General features: G+C 44.6%; 2 protein-coding genes across 2 annotated transcripts in view; one reads left to right on the top strand and one right to left on the bottom strand.

Annotated features, from left to right (window-relative positions):
* galt (galactose-1-phosphate uridylyltransferase) overlaps positions 1–5,779 on the bottom strand; it is a gene marked incomplete at both ends in the record, with an annotated part of 52,855 nt that extends 47,076 nt beyond the window's left edge. The window contains 4 exons of the mRNA XM_084460145.1: positions 2,333–2,381; positions 3,810–3,885; positions 4,855–5,024; positions 5,746–5,779. Of these exons, the coding sequence (XP_084316271.1) occupies positions 2,333–2,381; positions 3,810–3,885; positions 4,855–5,024; positions 5,746–5,779 (329 nt within the window). The remainder of the gene's footprint in view (positions 1–2,332; positions 2,382–3,809; positions 3,886–4,854; positions 5,025–5,745) is intronic.
* Positions 5,780–9,632: 3,853 nt separating this feature from the next.
* On the top strand, positions 9,633–13,763 carry sigmar1 (sigma non-opioid intracellular receptor 1). Its single transcript, XM_084460034.1, has 4 exons — positions 9,633–9,849; positions 11,103–11,303; positions 12,472–12,564; positions 12,745–13,763. Exons 1-4 carry the CDS (start codon positions 9,705–9,707, stop codon positions 12,972–12,974), a joined length of 669 nt encoding a protein of 222 aa, XP_084316160.1. The 5' UTR covers positions 9,633–9,704; the 3' UTR covers positions 12,975–13,763.
* Positions 13,764–14,552: the final 789 nt, after the last annotated feature.

The following is a 14,552-nucleotide window of genomic DNA, read 5'->3' on the forward strand; positions in this document are numbered from 1 at the left end:
CATCTGTTTATAAAGTTCCGCACTGAGTCTGTTTATAAAGTTCCGCACTGACCGTCTGTTACTCTTAGTTCAGCACTGACCTTCTGTTGATCAAATTCAGCACTGACCGTCTGTATATAAAGGTCAGTCCTGCCGTTAGTGAGCCACTGTGGTCCGTAGCTAAAACTTCTATTGATGCAGGCAGCCCAATAAATAACACTACCGTTTGAAGCACATAGTTTCACCTTCAGGGCACTCGCACATCCCTATCCCAGATAACAGGGCTGCCCCCGACCAGGACTCTGACTCGGGTCAATTACCGAGGATCCCCCACTGGCAACTGAAATACAGAGCCCTCAACTTACCCCGAACTACTACATCCTTCTCCTCCAGGCCCTGTCAATATTACATGACTCACTGACATGCCATCAATAAAAGATCTCGTCTACACCACATTTCTCTAGCTGGTTATTCATTCATCATTACTCAAGACATTCCATGGGAGGATTCTGTACCAGCAGCTTGTTAGATACATCCCCAGGGCTGCCGAGTTTGACCAAAAGTTTGGAGTTGAGATTTTTTCCACTTGGTCATTACTACCCTCTCCCGAGATGTCTCTCTCACCCCGCTAGGTAGATTTGAGAAGTTCTTCGGACATAAAGGACGACTGGGAGGCAAGAATAGCGTTCCTCCGAGTAATTTCATAATAAGGGTCCCATGGACTGCTGGTACTGAGGGGTTGGTCATTTCTCCGCGTGAGAATTGTGAAGAGTGTGAGCGTGAGAGTAGGTTGACATGAATGCGTCTCAATGAGACTTTGCAGCCCTGTATCCCTATAGAACGGCCAGCATAGCAGAGAAGTAGACTAACTAGGCCGACCCTATAGAGGTGCAGCAGGCTTGAAGGCTAGGCTAGGCTAGACTAACCCTAAAGTTACAGTAAGTAAGTAAGTAACATTTATTTATAAAGCACCTTTTAAAAGCAAGGTGCTGTACAATGAAATAATGCAAAAATATAGGGAACATACACATTACTACCAGCAATATAAAAGAAGACATATCAGAACAATATAAAACAACAAGAACAGAGGTAATAACTTATTTTATGGACAAAAAATATAAATGTGACGTATGCAAAAATAATTACAAAATTCTACTTTTGTTGTAATCTTATATCAAAGTATATAATTTCTTACTTTCTGGAAAACGGTAAGTCACGTGCAATGACGACAACAGGTACCTTCGATTTTAGGCCAATAATCTCACGACATCCACCCGTCAATCAACGCTCTCCTTCTATCGAATCTGTCTCAAGTTCTTAAAACCCGCCCACTTGTCAATGTTCCAATCAAATTCCTCTAAACATATGTCCCACCCTCATAGCTTGTTTGCGTCGGAAATACGTGAAATTATGGAAGTTAAATGATGTCAAACGTCCGTTTCAGTGCGACTTTAAATTGCTAGTATGTGTGTACCATACACATGGCCAATAAACAGATCTTGAATCTTGAAGCTAACCCTACATAGCAGGAATGACAACACTCCCCTCACCCTCACCTCTCTCCCCACAACCTTCTTCTCTTCTCTCCTTTCTACTCTCTCCTCTCTCCTCGCCCACAGACAGACACACACACGTGCACGCTCGCACACACACACGCTCACACGCTCACACACACGCTCACACACACATGCACGTATACACGCAGGCTAGGCACACGCACTCTCTCACACACACGCACTCACACACGCCAGGGATGGCAACTAATTGGCTGTCTGAACACAGCCCTTGGGTCATCTCTTTATAGACTTTTATACATTCGACTGTAGCTCTGAACCACTGACAAAAACACAACCACAGCAGAACCAAGTCAATACAACACACACACACACACACACACCCCCCGCCCCACACACACACACACACACACACACATACACACACAAGCCTCTTTCAACCAGCTATTCTCTAGTGGAGAACTTCAGTGAAACATTTTCTAGCTCGTTACGTTGATGGGTTATCTGTTGAAGGAAGCTGGTTTAGGGCTGGTGTGTGTCAGCATCTCCTCAGAGATCTAGTCTGTGTGTCGCTGCCGAGGCCGTGCTGTGCGTGCCCTGGCTCAGAGTGCCAGGGTGGCGCCATTTTGAGAATCGCCATTTTGTGCAATTTCCCCCTCTGGGATTAATAAAGTACCTAGTGGATCCACATGGGAACGGCTTTAAATAAACACAACCTAAATGAGTATCAGTGTATCTTGTAATGTCGTCGTCGTCCCGCCCCCCTCCCCCTCCTCCCCCTCCTCCACCCACCCCCCCATCCTCCTCCACCTCCCCCCCCCCCTCCTCCACCTCCTTACCAGACTCCTCTGGCAGCGCTGGACTGAAACAGTGGGTGCTGGTCTGACCCTGGGAGAGAGTGAGAGAAAACAGTATTAAATTGTCAGTCTGTCATTTGAACTCACGGAGAGACGTGACATATGCATGACCAGGTGTGTTTGAGGCTGTTTTAGAGTAGGAACACACTACAGATACCTCTCTCTGCATCTCTCCGTCTATCTCTCTCTCTCTCTCCACCCGCTCTCTCTCTATCTGTCTCCCCTTGTCTCTCCCCCGTCTCTCCTCTCTCTCAATTCAATTCAATATGCTTTATTGGCATGAATGTCAGGTGAACAGTATTGCCAAAGCATCAAGAATACAATTCAATAATTACATGAGAAAACAAATTATGTATATTATGTATTATTACATAATATATTATAGTGTATGTATTATTACATATTATGTATAGTAAGTAAATAATTAAAGGAGTAGTAAAGGGAAAAATCATGTTTAGCCCTGTTTTAAGGTTACTTATGATCATATACAATGGTTCAGATCAAAACGTTGACAAAACTAGCACTTTTGAGAAAGTCTGATAATTGCTCTACCACCGTTTAGGTCATACAATGGACATGGGTGGGCACCTTGAAAAAGCATTAAAAAAACATGTTAAACTCAATTTCAAATCTGTTTAGATACAGAGCTGGTTTTAATAAGACCTGCTTTACTGGCTGATTTATGATATATATAATGTATTTTTGTAACAGCCATGTTTAATTGGTTTGGTTGAAACTGTACAGAGAGGAAAGTGTGAATTAAATCGGTGATTTCAGGTGAAGTGGTTACATTTTTAAAGAGAAGTCCATCTATATTGATTATCTATTGTATATAATTGTATCATTTTCTTAAGTACACATGGTTTTATGTATACATTTATCTGGCAATGATCTGATAGTGGGGTCTGTGGTCACTGATGAGGGAGGGGTCCATGTCAGGGATGGCGTAGTCGACTACACTAGTCCCAAGAGCTGAACAATATGTGATCCATCCCAGAGAATCCCCTTTCATCCTGCCATTAAGCATGCAGAGCTAAGGAGCGACCGAGATGCACTAGCTCTTTCCCCATCCTGTTCAGAATGTGGTCTTGATTGTGTGGGCGGCTGGTTGTGGGGATGAGGTGTAGAGAAGACTGTTCAGAGATGTGGAGATTACCAGCAGGTTCTACTGAGTCTGGCTCACATCCTGTTCCTGTTCTGGTATTTACATCTCTCTCTCTCTCTCTCTCTCTCTCTCTCTCTCTCTGTCTCTCTCTCCCCCCCCTCTCTCTCTCCCCCCCCCCCTCTCTCTCTCTCTCTCTCTCTCTCCCCCTCCCTCTCTCTCTCCCCCCCCCCCCCCCTCCCCCTCCCTCTCTCTCTCTCCCCCCCCCCCCCTCCCTCTCTCTCTCTCTCTCTCCCCCCTCCTCCCCCTCCTTCTCCCTGTCTCTCTCTCCCTCTCCCTCTCTCTCTCTCTCCTCACCAGGGTCTGGTGCGTCGGGCTGCAGGGCCGGGAAGTCGTTCTCAAACTCAAAGGTGCTGTCGTAGTCAGGGTTCACCTGGGGGTGCAGGTAGACATATTTTAATTAACTGGATACATTTTGTGAATCTACATGGTTACTTTCTCGACTGAAAACATATTCAAACTTCATAAAGTGACATATTAACAGTCATGGAGACAAAATTGCTCTTTTGGTCGGAGCAGTGGAGCAGGCGCATGGGATTGTGGGATATCTTGACCAACGAAGGATACATCTGTGCTGCCTTCAAAATCTGCCCAGTCAGAGGCACCTCAGCAGGTAGCATATTTGTAAATATTCGATTGGGACATGATGCCTCCCTGCCTCCGAATGCTGCCTAAGTAGCTAATTAGCTGTTTGGGATGCAGCCAACATCTTCATGGGTTTCCACATCCCCACTGAGCAAAGACACGTCTAAAAGACCTCTTTTAGATGTCTTTTTCGGACGTCCAAAGACATCCAATTAGGAGCCAGAATAAACGTTTTTTTTAGACGTTCAGATATTGAACCCGTTCTGCACGTCCACAGACGTCTTAGAGGGGTCCAAGCCAGACGTTTGAATATTGAGGGGTCCAGCAGACGTACAAACGGGGTTCTGGACCGACGGACGTTACTAAGACATGATCTGAACGTCTCCCTGACGTTGTGTGTTTGCTGGGTCTCTGGCAGAGCTTCATGGGAGCATGGCTCCTGGCCACTTCTATCCGACAGCCCCAGACTGTGACACCTCTCGGACCCTCTCTTAAGCCGTAGATGGTCCAGGGAGCTCTCTAAGCGATAAAAGCTTCATATGGTTCAGTAGGCTCTCTAAGTGAAATAGCTTCACGTGGTACAATAAGCTCCCTAAGTGAAATAGCTTAATGTGGTTCAGTAGACTTTGTAAGTGATATAGCTTCATATGGTCGAGTAAGTTCTATAAGTGATATAGCTTCATATGGTCCAGTAAGCTCTATAAGTGATATAGCTTCATGTGGTTGTGTATCTGGTACAGCGGGGGGGGGTTCAGACCTGTCCGTTGGCCCGCGTGTTGCGGGGGCAGAGGGGGTTGTGGGGGTCGTGGCGAGGGACGTCCTCCTCGGGGGGCTGCTCCAGCTGGCCCTGCCACGGACGCTTCATACGGTGGGCCGACACCAGAACCCAGCTGGCCCTCAGGGGGTTGTACCGTAGGTGCTGATGCTCTGACACACACACGCGCGCGCACACACACACACACACCCACACACACACATACACGTGTGAGCACACAAACACACGTACATGCAGACACACACATACCCATGCACACACACACACAAGTACTCACATACACACGCACACACACGTACATGCACAGACACACACAGACACCCATGATCACCCACAGACATGCACATGCAAACAGTCCAGCATGATCTCTCTCGCTCTCACACACACACACACACACACACACACACACACACACACACACACACAGTTGCATTCATTTGTGATCTGACAAAGAACCCTCCACCATATTTCCTCATGAATAGTTTGTGATGTTTTGATTACTATATCTCTACTTGTGGGGCTTGTATTTGTCTGTATTTGAAAAACAACTATCCAATTGTGAGAACATCATGACTGCACTCCAAATACGCAGCAGCCGATGGCAATAGTAATGGCTCTATCCGGATGCTCTAAAGATCTGCGCAGATAAGCAGGAACTGAATCACGAGTGGTAACATGGGCAGCACTGTGACTGTGTTTATAAAGTCCAGTCTTATGCTTTTGATGCACTGTGGTCTGTATCTAAAACTTGCGTTGATGCAGACGGGTAGATCACACCACAGTTAGGCTGCAGTTCAATTAATTTAATCTGTAATGAATTAATTAATTAGTTCTATTAATACATCCATGAGTTCAACGCACATATAAAGTTACCTTTAGGATCGAAGCTGTCATCTTTGCTGCTCATGGTGACGTCCCGTCGATGCGGTCTGTCTATGTTAAACCGATAGGGTTCAGTTTAGTTTGGGTAATCAGCGGGAGAGTGGAAAACACCAGAGGCTAGTTCCCATCGTCGCAGAGAACGGCCAAAGGCGCATGCGTCGATCTGAGCGTTAACGATTGGTCCGTTACCTTGTCATGTGAGACGCTGTTATTGTTAGCTTTAGCTAGCTGGCTAAATATATTTTATATATTGTAAATATATTTTATTTACAAGGTGAGGGAGTTGAATATTATGGTGGGCCTGTCTGTTGTATTTTAACTTCAACAATTTGTACTGACAGGCAGAATTGGCCAGGAATTTTTACACATAGGAATTTTCTTTGGTAATGGTGCATAACACTGATGGAGACTAGCCTCCATTAGACAGGGTGCAGGAACAAGACAGGACAGTGCAAATGAGCAGAGAAAAATACACTAGAAATGGTGCTCAGAGAGCACAGACCTCTGGCCATGAATGCATGTCGTGGCTCTGTGCGCACACACTTGCATACGAGCAGGACATGTCAAGTAGTAGTAGAGACGGGTAGAGACTCATCCTGACAGTAGAGACAGGTAGAGACTCATCCTGACAGTAGAGACAGGTAGAGACTCATCCTGACAGTAGAGACAGGTAGAGACTCATCCCGACAGAAGAGACAGGTAGAGACTCATCCTGACAGTAGAGACGGGTAGAGACTCATCCATCCTGACAGTTATATTAACATTAAATTATGCATTTAATCATTAAATTATTCTTTAATTTGTTTTTGTTGAGTTGTTTAAAGATGTTGTACTCAATCCAAGAATGCATGCATTTATTTGACATAGTCTTCGAGATACAGATGCATTCATGTTTCAGTCTTAGAAACAGCATTTTAGTTTCATTCTCATGTTGCAATGTCTCTTTGGAAGGTTGTTGGTTCATGAAACGTGTTTGTCTGCCAAAATTGAATCAAGTTTGTCTACTAAAATCTAATCTCTAATAAAGAAAAGTCTAACAGCTGTAAGGCCTGAATTTTGTTTTTGTTTTCATCTTCTCACTAATCACCACTAGGTGTAGATCATGCCACAGACAGATGGGTGATAATGTCTGTCACTGGCACAGTCCGGCACAGTCCGTCTACGATCTGACCGGAGTTGAAGATGTGTCCTGAATTCCACTCCAATTTGCGTTTTGGTACCGGAGAAATGTGTAGATCAGCTTGGGTTCTGGTACTAGAGAAATGTGTAGATCCGTTTGGACTTTGGTACCAGAGAAATGTGTCGATCAACACTGTGATTAGTCTCTGGTCAGGTTGGTGAACTGAAGGAGCAGAGCTGGCCTACTGTATCGTTTCTTATCAGTCATAGTTTATGAAAAGTAAACAGTGTTGAACTTCAGCTGGAGTTCAGGGTTGGAATAAAGGGCTTAATATGAGAGGGATATTTCATTTTCTTCTTCTTCTTCTTCTATGTGCGTCTTTCTTTGATTTGTATTGATCTCTACTGAGAGTCGTCCCAAGCTGTTTTCTCATCTGTTTCTGCTCGTCTGGCTCACAGGAAGGAATGTGTGGTTGTTGTGTCTGTTAGACATTTCATCTGGACAGAGATGCTTCCTCTAGTTGTGTTGTCCATATGTCAATTGTCGGAGGGCCCAACGTTGTCAGAGACCCACAGACTGTCAGAGCAGCTACGTTTTGAGAAACGGCCAATTCAATTTCGTCGGAGGTGCACATTTTGTCAGAGACATAAACACGTGTTAGAGGGGCATTCTTTTGTTAAAGGGTTCAAGGTTTGTCGGAAAGGCAGAAAAAAAAAAATCATACTGTCTTGGTTAGCTGTAAGGGCCATTATAATAGCAAGCATATACTTAATAAAACATTTGCTACTACCGTGATCAATGTCGATGTCCATACAATTAAAAACCTATTAAACCAAAAGTAATGTTTCTTCAGGGAGTCTTGTCTTCATTGTTGGAATTACCATGACCTGGAGGTCAGAGGTTACTAGCACATGACCTCGCCATAGGAGAACACTGTTTCCCACAGCCTCATTCAACTTGTAGCAGATTATGGACATGACAAATATTCGACAGAAATTATTGTGAGACCATCTCACTGATTGGAATGTTGGTGCCTGATAACGATCTTGCAGGCCGTGATTTCAATCAATCAATCAATCAAAGCTTTATTTGTATAGCGCATTTCATACCCAGAGGCAACACAATGCGCTTTACAGAGAACAAGGGAGGTGGGCATACGACCCACTCTCTACATATTCCAGAGGGAAGCAAATACAGATTTCGTGCCCTCCACATCCCCCACGGTAATGAACCTAGGGGCACACATTCCAAGGAAGATCTCAGACTCACACAGTGAAACAAAGGAATGACATTCTTAGTCTTGTTTCTTTAATAAAGTGAAATTACTTTCTCCCAACTATGTGATGCAACCACCACAAGAATAAGCCCTGTGAATAAAATATGGGCATTGATGCATTGTATCTGTAACCAAGTGTTACTCTGTGTTATAAATAACTGGTTTTATGCTGCTAAGTCAACCTAACCATGTTTGGTATCAACCTGAAGCTAAAATCATGAATCAGTTGATTATGCATGTTGGGGAAATGTAACGTCATGTTGAAACCATAACAGGGATATTTGATGATTCCAGACTCTTAAGAGAATCTCGGCTCCCCGTTTATGACGGGAGCGGTGGTCACGCTGTGTGACCAAGTGACCAATTGGTAGCCTGGTACGACCATCCCGTTCTCGCGAGCTCACAATCTGTTTCGCTAACGCAGAACGGTCTGGCCTTCGCCTCCTCGAGAGCGATTATTCCAAAATACAGACCATACCGGGCCAACCTACTCATGGTCTACCGGTCTGCCACCCAGGGGTCCCTAATGCTTGGTCGGGAGCTGCGGACGCCAGTAGACCTCGTCTTTGGAAGACCCCCTGGCTTGTGGGAGCAAGGGTCCCTGGGGAGAGACGATGCCCGACGCACTGCAGGATTGGGTGGAAGCCACTCACCAACTGGCTTGGGAGCACATCCCACTGAGCAAAGACACGTCTAAAAGACGTCTTTTAGATGTCTTTTTTGTCTTTTTCGGACGTCCAAAGACATCCAATTAGGAGCCAGAATGAATGTTTTTTTTAACGTTCAGATATTGAACCTGTTCTGCACGTCCACAGACGTCTTAGAGGGGTCCAAGCCAGATGTTTGAATATTGAGGGGTCCAGCATACGTACAAGCGGGGTTCTGGACCGACGGACGTTATTAAGACATGATCTGAACGTCTCCCTGACGTTGCGTGTTTGCTGGGACGGCCTCTACAGGGGAAAGGGCTACGACACCCGGTCCAGCCGACAAGAGTAGCCTACCAACAAGAAGACAAGGTGTGGGTATACCCACGACTGAGGAAGGGACGATCACCAAAGCTGGACAGTGACTGGGAGAGACCCTGCCTGGTCCTGAAGACGATCACAGAAGTGATGAACTGAGTGCGGCTGCAAACCTGCTCTCGGATTGGGGGGCGGATTGTGACCTTGCTGAGTGACAATAAATATGAGTGACGTCATTAGTAAGATATCTGAGGAGTCGATCATTGGTCCACGTGACACATGTTATCAGTTACAGTTTGATTACCCATTAAAAGCGATATTGGCAGAATTAACAGAAAGAAAGTAGCAACTCTTCACGCTTCCAACACGTTGGACATTCATATAACTATATTGTCAAACATAGAATATAAATCGGTGTGATTTCATATAACCTCGGCTTGTGTTACTATGATTGGATACTCGTTGGCAGCTAGCCTCCTCATTGGCTACATCTCCTTAGTCCCGCCCCGTCCGACCAGGAAGTAAGGCTCCTCCGTCCGCATGTTCACCTGGAGGTTTATTAATACATCCATGGGTTTAACCTCCAGCCATGGCTTTGATCAATAACATGTTAAAGCTTATAGTGGTGGCGGGAACGTGTGTGTTGATTGTGTTGTGTTTGCGACATTGGATGGCAACTAAGCAGTATGTTTTCACCAAGGAAGAGGTTTCCATACTGGCCAAGCGATATGCAGGTATTGTATTACATTACATTACATTACATTACATTACATTACAGTCATTTAGCAGACGCTTTTATCCAAAGCGACTAACAATAATTGCATTTAACGTAGGAAAAGTCAGTGTACTACTACTCACCAGAACTCACAAGTGCATCTTCTTTCTAAAACAAGTGACTAAGAGCATAATCTAGTGCTGAAGGCAAAGTGCATCACAATCTAAAGTACAGTGCAATATAATATAAGTTCAACAACATGGATCAAGTTGCCAGCTAAAGCTAGATAGCTGTTTTGATTAGAGCTACACATGCTTTAAAGATAAGATAAGACTGCAAGATAACACAGAGTTGATTTGTGTAATAGTGTGTGTGTGTGTGTGTGTGTGTGTGTGTGTGTGTGTGTGTGTGTGTGTGTGTGTGTGTGTGTGTGTGTGTGTGTGTGTGTGTGATTTGTTACATGTTTTGAAACCTACAAATGTCAATTCAAAGGTCTGAACCTACAGGCAAGCGCTTGTGTGTGACAGCTGATAGTCTCATCTTCAAATCCTCTTAAAGGAGTAGTAAAGGGAAAATGCATGTTTAGCCCTGTTTTAAGGTGACTTATGATCATATACAATGGTTCAGATCAAAACGTTGACAAAACTAGCACTTTTGAGAAAGTCTGATAATTGCTCTACCACCGGTTTGGTCTCAATGGATGTGGGTGGGCATCTTGAAAAATCATTCAAAAAACTCAATTTTAAAGACAAGAAACTCACAGAGGTGTTAGTTGGCGTTCTGACATATCATTCGCCATAAAGTATGATTCTAGTTAATCTGGATTTTAAAAAAAAATTTTGCCTAGAACTATTTAGTCGCAGCACATACTTGTGTAAACTTCCGCTTGAACTGATCCCGATCTCGCGCAATGCCTTGGAAGTAGTTCCGCTTCCTGAATCCCCTCTGCGGATTGATCTACACATCTACAACGGTCGCTTCAATACAAGTCAATGGATTTCATAAAATGATCAATTAAACCCTACAGGATTCATACTTTGCAGCGAATTTGATGTCAGAACACCAAACGGACACCAAGTACCCCCAAATCGAGAGTTTAACATGTTTTTGAAAGATTTTTCACGGTGCCCACCCACATCCATTGTATGACCTAAACGGTGGTAGAGCAATTATCAGACTTTCTCAAAAGTGCTAGTTTAGTAGTTAAATGTGTCCTGTTAGAGTTTGGTCTGTTCTGAGAACACGGTGACGTCTCCTCCTGCCTTCTGACAGGTCAGGACCATGACCAGGCCTTCTCCAAGGTGGTGGTAGAGCTGAGAAGGAAGTACCCTGGTCACATCCTGCCGGACGAGGACCTGCAGTGGGTGTTTGTGAACGCGGGCGGCTGGATGGGCTCCATGTGTCTGCTTCACGCCTCCCTCACAGAGTATGTGCTGCTGTTTGGCACGGCGGTGGACACGGGAGGACACTCAGGTAGGACAGCCTGGAGACACTAAGGACAGCCTGGAGACACTCAGGTAGGACAGCCTGGAGACACTCAGGTAATAGACCCACAAGTCAGTCTCTAAACGCTGCGCATAACTAGGGACTATTCATCCAGGTTTCACCCCTCAGGCTAAAAGTGGACAGAAACAATTTGAGAGTTTGAAAAGAAAACTGCATTGCAGAACCAATCCACCATCTTTAGGGCGGTCCTTCCTAATGTGGCAGTGAATGTTTTGTTTTAATTCTCCACTCCAGTTTGTTTGGAGGAGATAATGTCCGGTAAGGAGGGTGTTGTGGAAATTTCTGTCACACTATTGTTCAGGAGAGATTCAATGCCAACGTTCTAAGTTTAACAAAGTTTATTACATGCAAGCACAGTAGCCACATACAGTACAATACATACAAACGGCACAATAACATACAAACACCTCCAGTAACCCGTCTCGAGAAGTTGGACAGTCAAATCTCAGTTGCTTCATGCACACAGCAGTCTGCAATGTGAGAAATGGCGGCCCAGATATGCAGTTAGTCAACATTTATACAGTCAAAGGGAGCAACCATGGTGTCTGAGTTACTTCCCAGACTTTGCTACCCCCCCCCCCAGCTGGATTCATGTTTTGTTGACAGAGAGGGTTAGTGGCGAGGACCGTGTGAGCGAAGACAATCAAGGGCGCTTAGTTCTGCAAACATAAGATAGTAGATGCACAATATTCCGTCTACGCAAGGAATGAGAGGCTAATAATACAGAATTTCCATTGCGCGGGTCCTTCACCCTATTGGAGATGGAGGCAGTCGTTCTGATTGGTTCGTTTTAGGTGCTGTTCTAGCAAAGATTTTCAACGGAGACATCTCTTGACTTTCGGAGGCGGAGATCGCCAAAGTCTGACATGGAGAGACTACCCATGTAGAGACACTCAGGTAGGACAGAGACTCAAGACCAACTGAGGACAGTTAGGTTAGGCTACTGGGAACAGGACAGAACATTCCGGAAGGACAGGCTAGGGACACTTATGATACAGGCCAGAATCAGTCACTAAGCTCCAGCCTGTACATCCTAGGATCTAGGCCCTAGCTCTGACACCCTATAGAGTCCAGTCCCCCCTCAGTGATCCCAGCCTGTCTGTCCCTCTGTCTCTCCGTCTCCTCTCTCCCGCAGGGCGCTACTGGGCGGAGATCTCCGACACCATCATCTCTGGAACGTTCCGTCAGTGGAAGGAGGGCAGCACCAAGAGTGAGATCTACTACCCTGGTGAGCATCCCTCTACAGGAGACTGTGTGTGTGTGTGTGTGTGTGCGTGCGTGCGTGCGTGCGTGTGTGTGCGTGTGTGTGTGTGTGTGTGTGTGTGTGCGAGGGACTTTTGTCTTTGTGTTTTGGTGACATTACGGTATATTAACGTGTATGTCTGTCTCTCGTCTCTCTTCTCTCCAGGCGACACCATCGTCCACGGGGCGGGCGAGGCCACGGCGGTGCAGTGGAGCGCGGGGACGTGGATGGTGGAGTACGGCCGCGGCTTCGTCCCGTCCACGCTCGGCTTCGCCCTGGCCGACACCCTCTTCAGCACGCAGGACTTCCCCACGCTGTTCTACACGGTGCGGGCGTACAGCAAGGCACTGCTGCTGGAAGGATGGACCCTGCTGGCGGAGGCAGAGGTCCTCTGAGAGGGGGGGGGGGGACCCGGGCTCCTCTACAGCACCGTGGACTACCACACCTCGGTTGATTACCGTCTGTAAACACTATCAAATATACTTGGGGGGCACCTGATTTGAGGGTACTGGGTGAGTGTAATGGAACCAGTGGATCGGTCCCTTAAGTGCCAGTTGGGAGGCAGCAATTAATTTTAACTGATTGATGTGTAATTGAGCCAGGATCTGCAGGGGGTGTGTTCCTGAAGGCCACACACACCCACACACACCTAAACTACAAACACTAACTGTACACACAAACGGCTACACGCACAACCAGAAACGCCGACACACAAAAAAAGCCAACCTCGCCCTCATTTTGATTCCGTCTGCACTGGTCGAGTTACGGTTTTCTTTGAGGAACCGCTGGCTGATCTGGAGGGGCATGCTAGTTTGGGACACTATGACCTTTAACCCGGAGTGTGTTCACCTACCTGCCTGCCAGTTGTCAGAGCTAGTTTGATTCTGTACAGACTACCGTAGCCTACTGCTGTCATACATGTGAGGTTTATTTCAGTATTGGGAGTTTATCAATGTTGAGGGTTTTATGTTTGACTGGGTGGAGCCTGATGCTCTGTTTCGGCCCAACGGTTGTTGTTATTGTTGTTGTGGTCACTTGTTTGTCTTGTTTACCCTCAGCTGTCTCGTGGCAGCTACACGTGATTTTGGGGTGAATGGAAATACACTTTTACTTGATGTTTGTAAATTACTGGGATGTCTTCCTACCATGTAAGATTGCACAAATAAATGTTTTATGGAAAATGACATTGCTGCTGTATTTAATATGAATGGTATAATTGAATAATATGCTATGGTACACGTTGGTAATATTAGTTAATGAAACTTATGGTATATAGATATAACTAGGTAACTGTGATATAATGGTATATAGATATAACTAGGTAACTGTGATATAATGGTATATAGATATAACTAGGTAACTGTGATATAATGGTATATAGATATAACTAGGTAACTGTGATATAATGGTATATAGATATAACTAGGTAACTGATATAATGGTATATAGATATAACTAGGTAACTGTGATATAATGGTATATAGATATAACTAGGTAACTGATATCATGGTATATAGATATAACTAGGTAACTGTGATATAATGGTATATAGATATAACTAGGTAACTGTGATATAATGGTATATAGATATAACTAGGTAACTGTGATATAATGGTATATAGATATAACTAGGTAACTGTGATATAATGGTATATAGATATAACTAGATAACTGATATAATGGTATATAGATATAACTAGGTAACTGTGATATAATGGTATATAGATATAACTAGGTAACTGATATCATGGTATATAGATATAACTAGGTAACTGTGATATAATGGTATATAGATATAACTAGGTAACTGTGATATAATGGTATATAGATATAACTAGGTAACTGTGATATAATGGTATATAGATATAACTAGGTAACTGTGATATAATGGTATATAGATATAACTAGATAACTGATATAATGGTATATAGATATAACTAGGTAACTGTGATATAATGGTATATAGATATAAC

The sequence above is a fragment of the Borostomias antarcticus genome, assembly GCF_949987555.1.
Source record: "Borostomias antarcticus genome assembly, chromosome: 30".
NCBI lineage: Eukaryota > Metazoa > Chordata > Actinopteri > Stomiiformes > Stomiidae > Borostomias > Borostomias antarcticus.

Coding starts and splice junctions, on each gene's coding strand:
- sigmar1 (XM_084460034.1), top strand. CDS start 9,705: ATGGCTTTGATCAATAACATGTTAAAGCTTATAGTGGTGGCGGGAACG. Junction 9,850..11,102: donor ACTGGCCAAGCGATATGCAG/GTATTGTATTAC, acceptor GCCTTCTGACAG/GTCAGGACCATGACCAGGCC. Junction 12,565..12,744: donor GAGTGAGATCTACTACCCTG/GTGAGCATCCCT, acceptor TCTTCTCTCCAG/GCGACACCATCGTCCACGGG.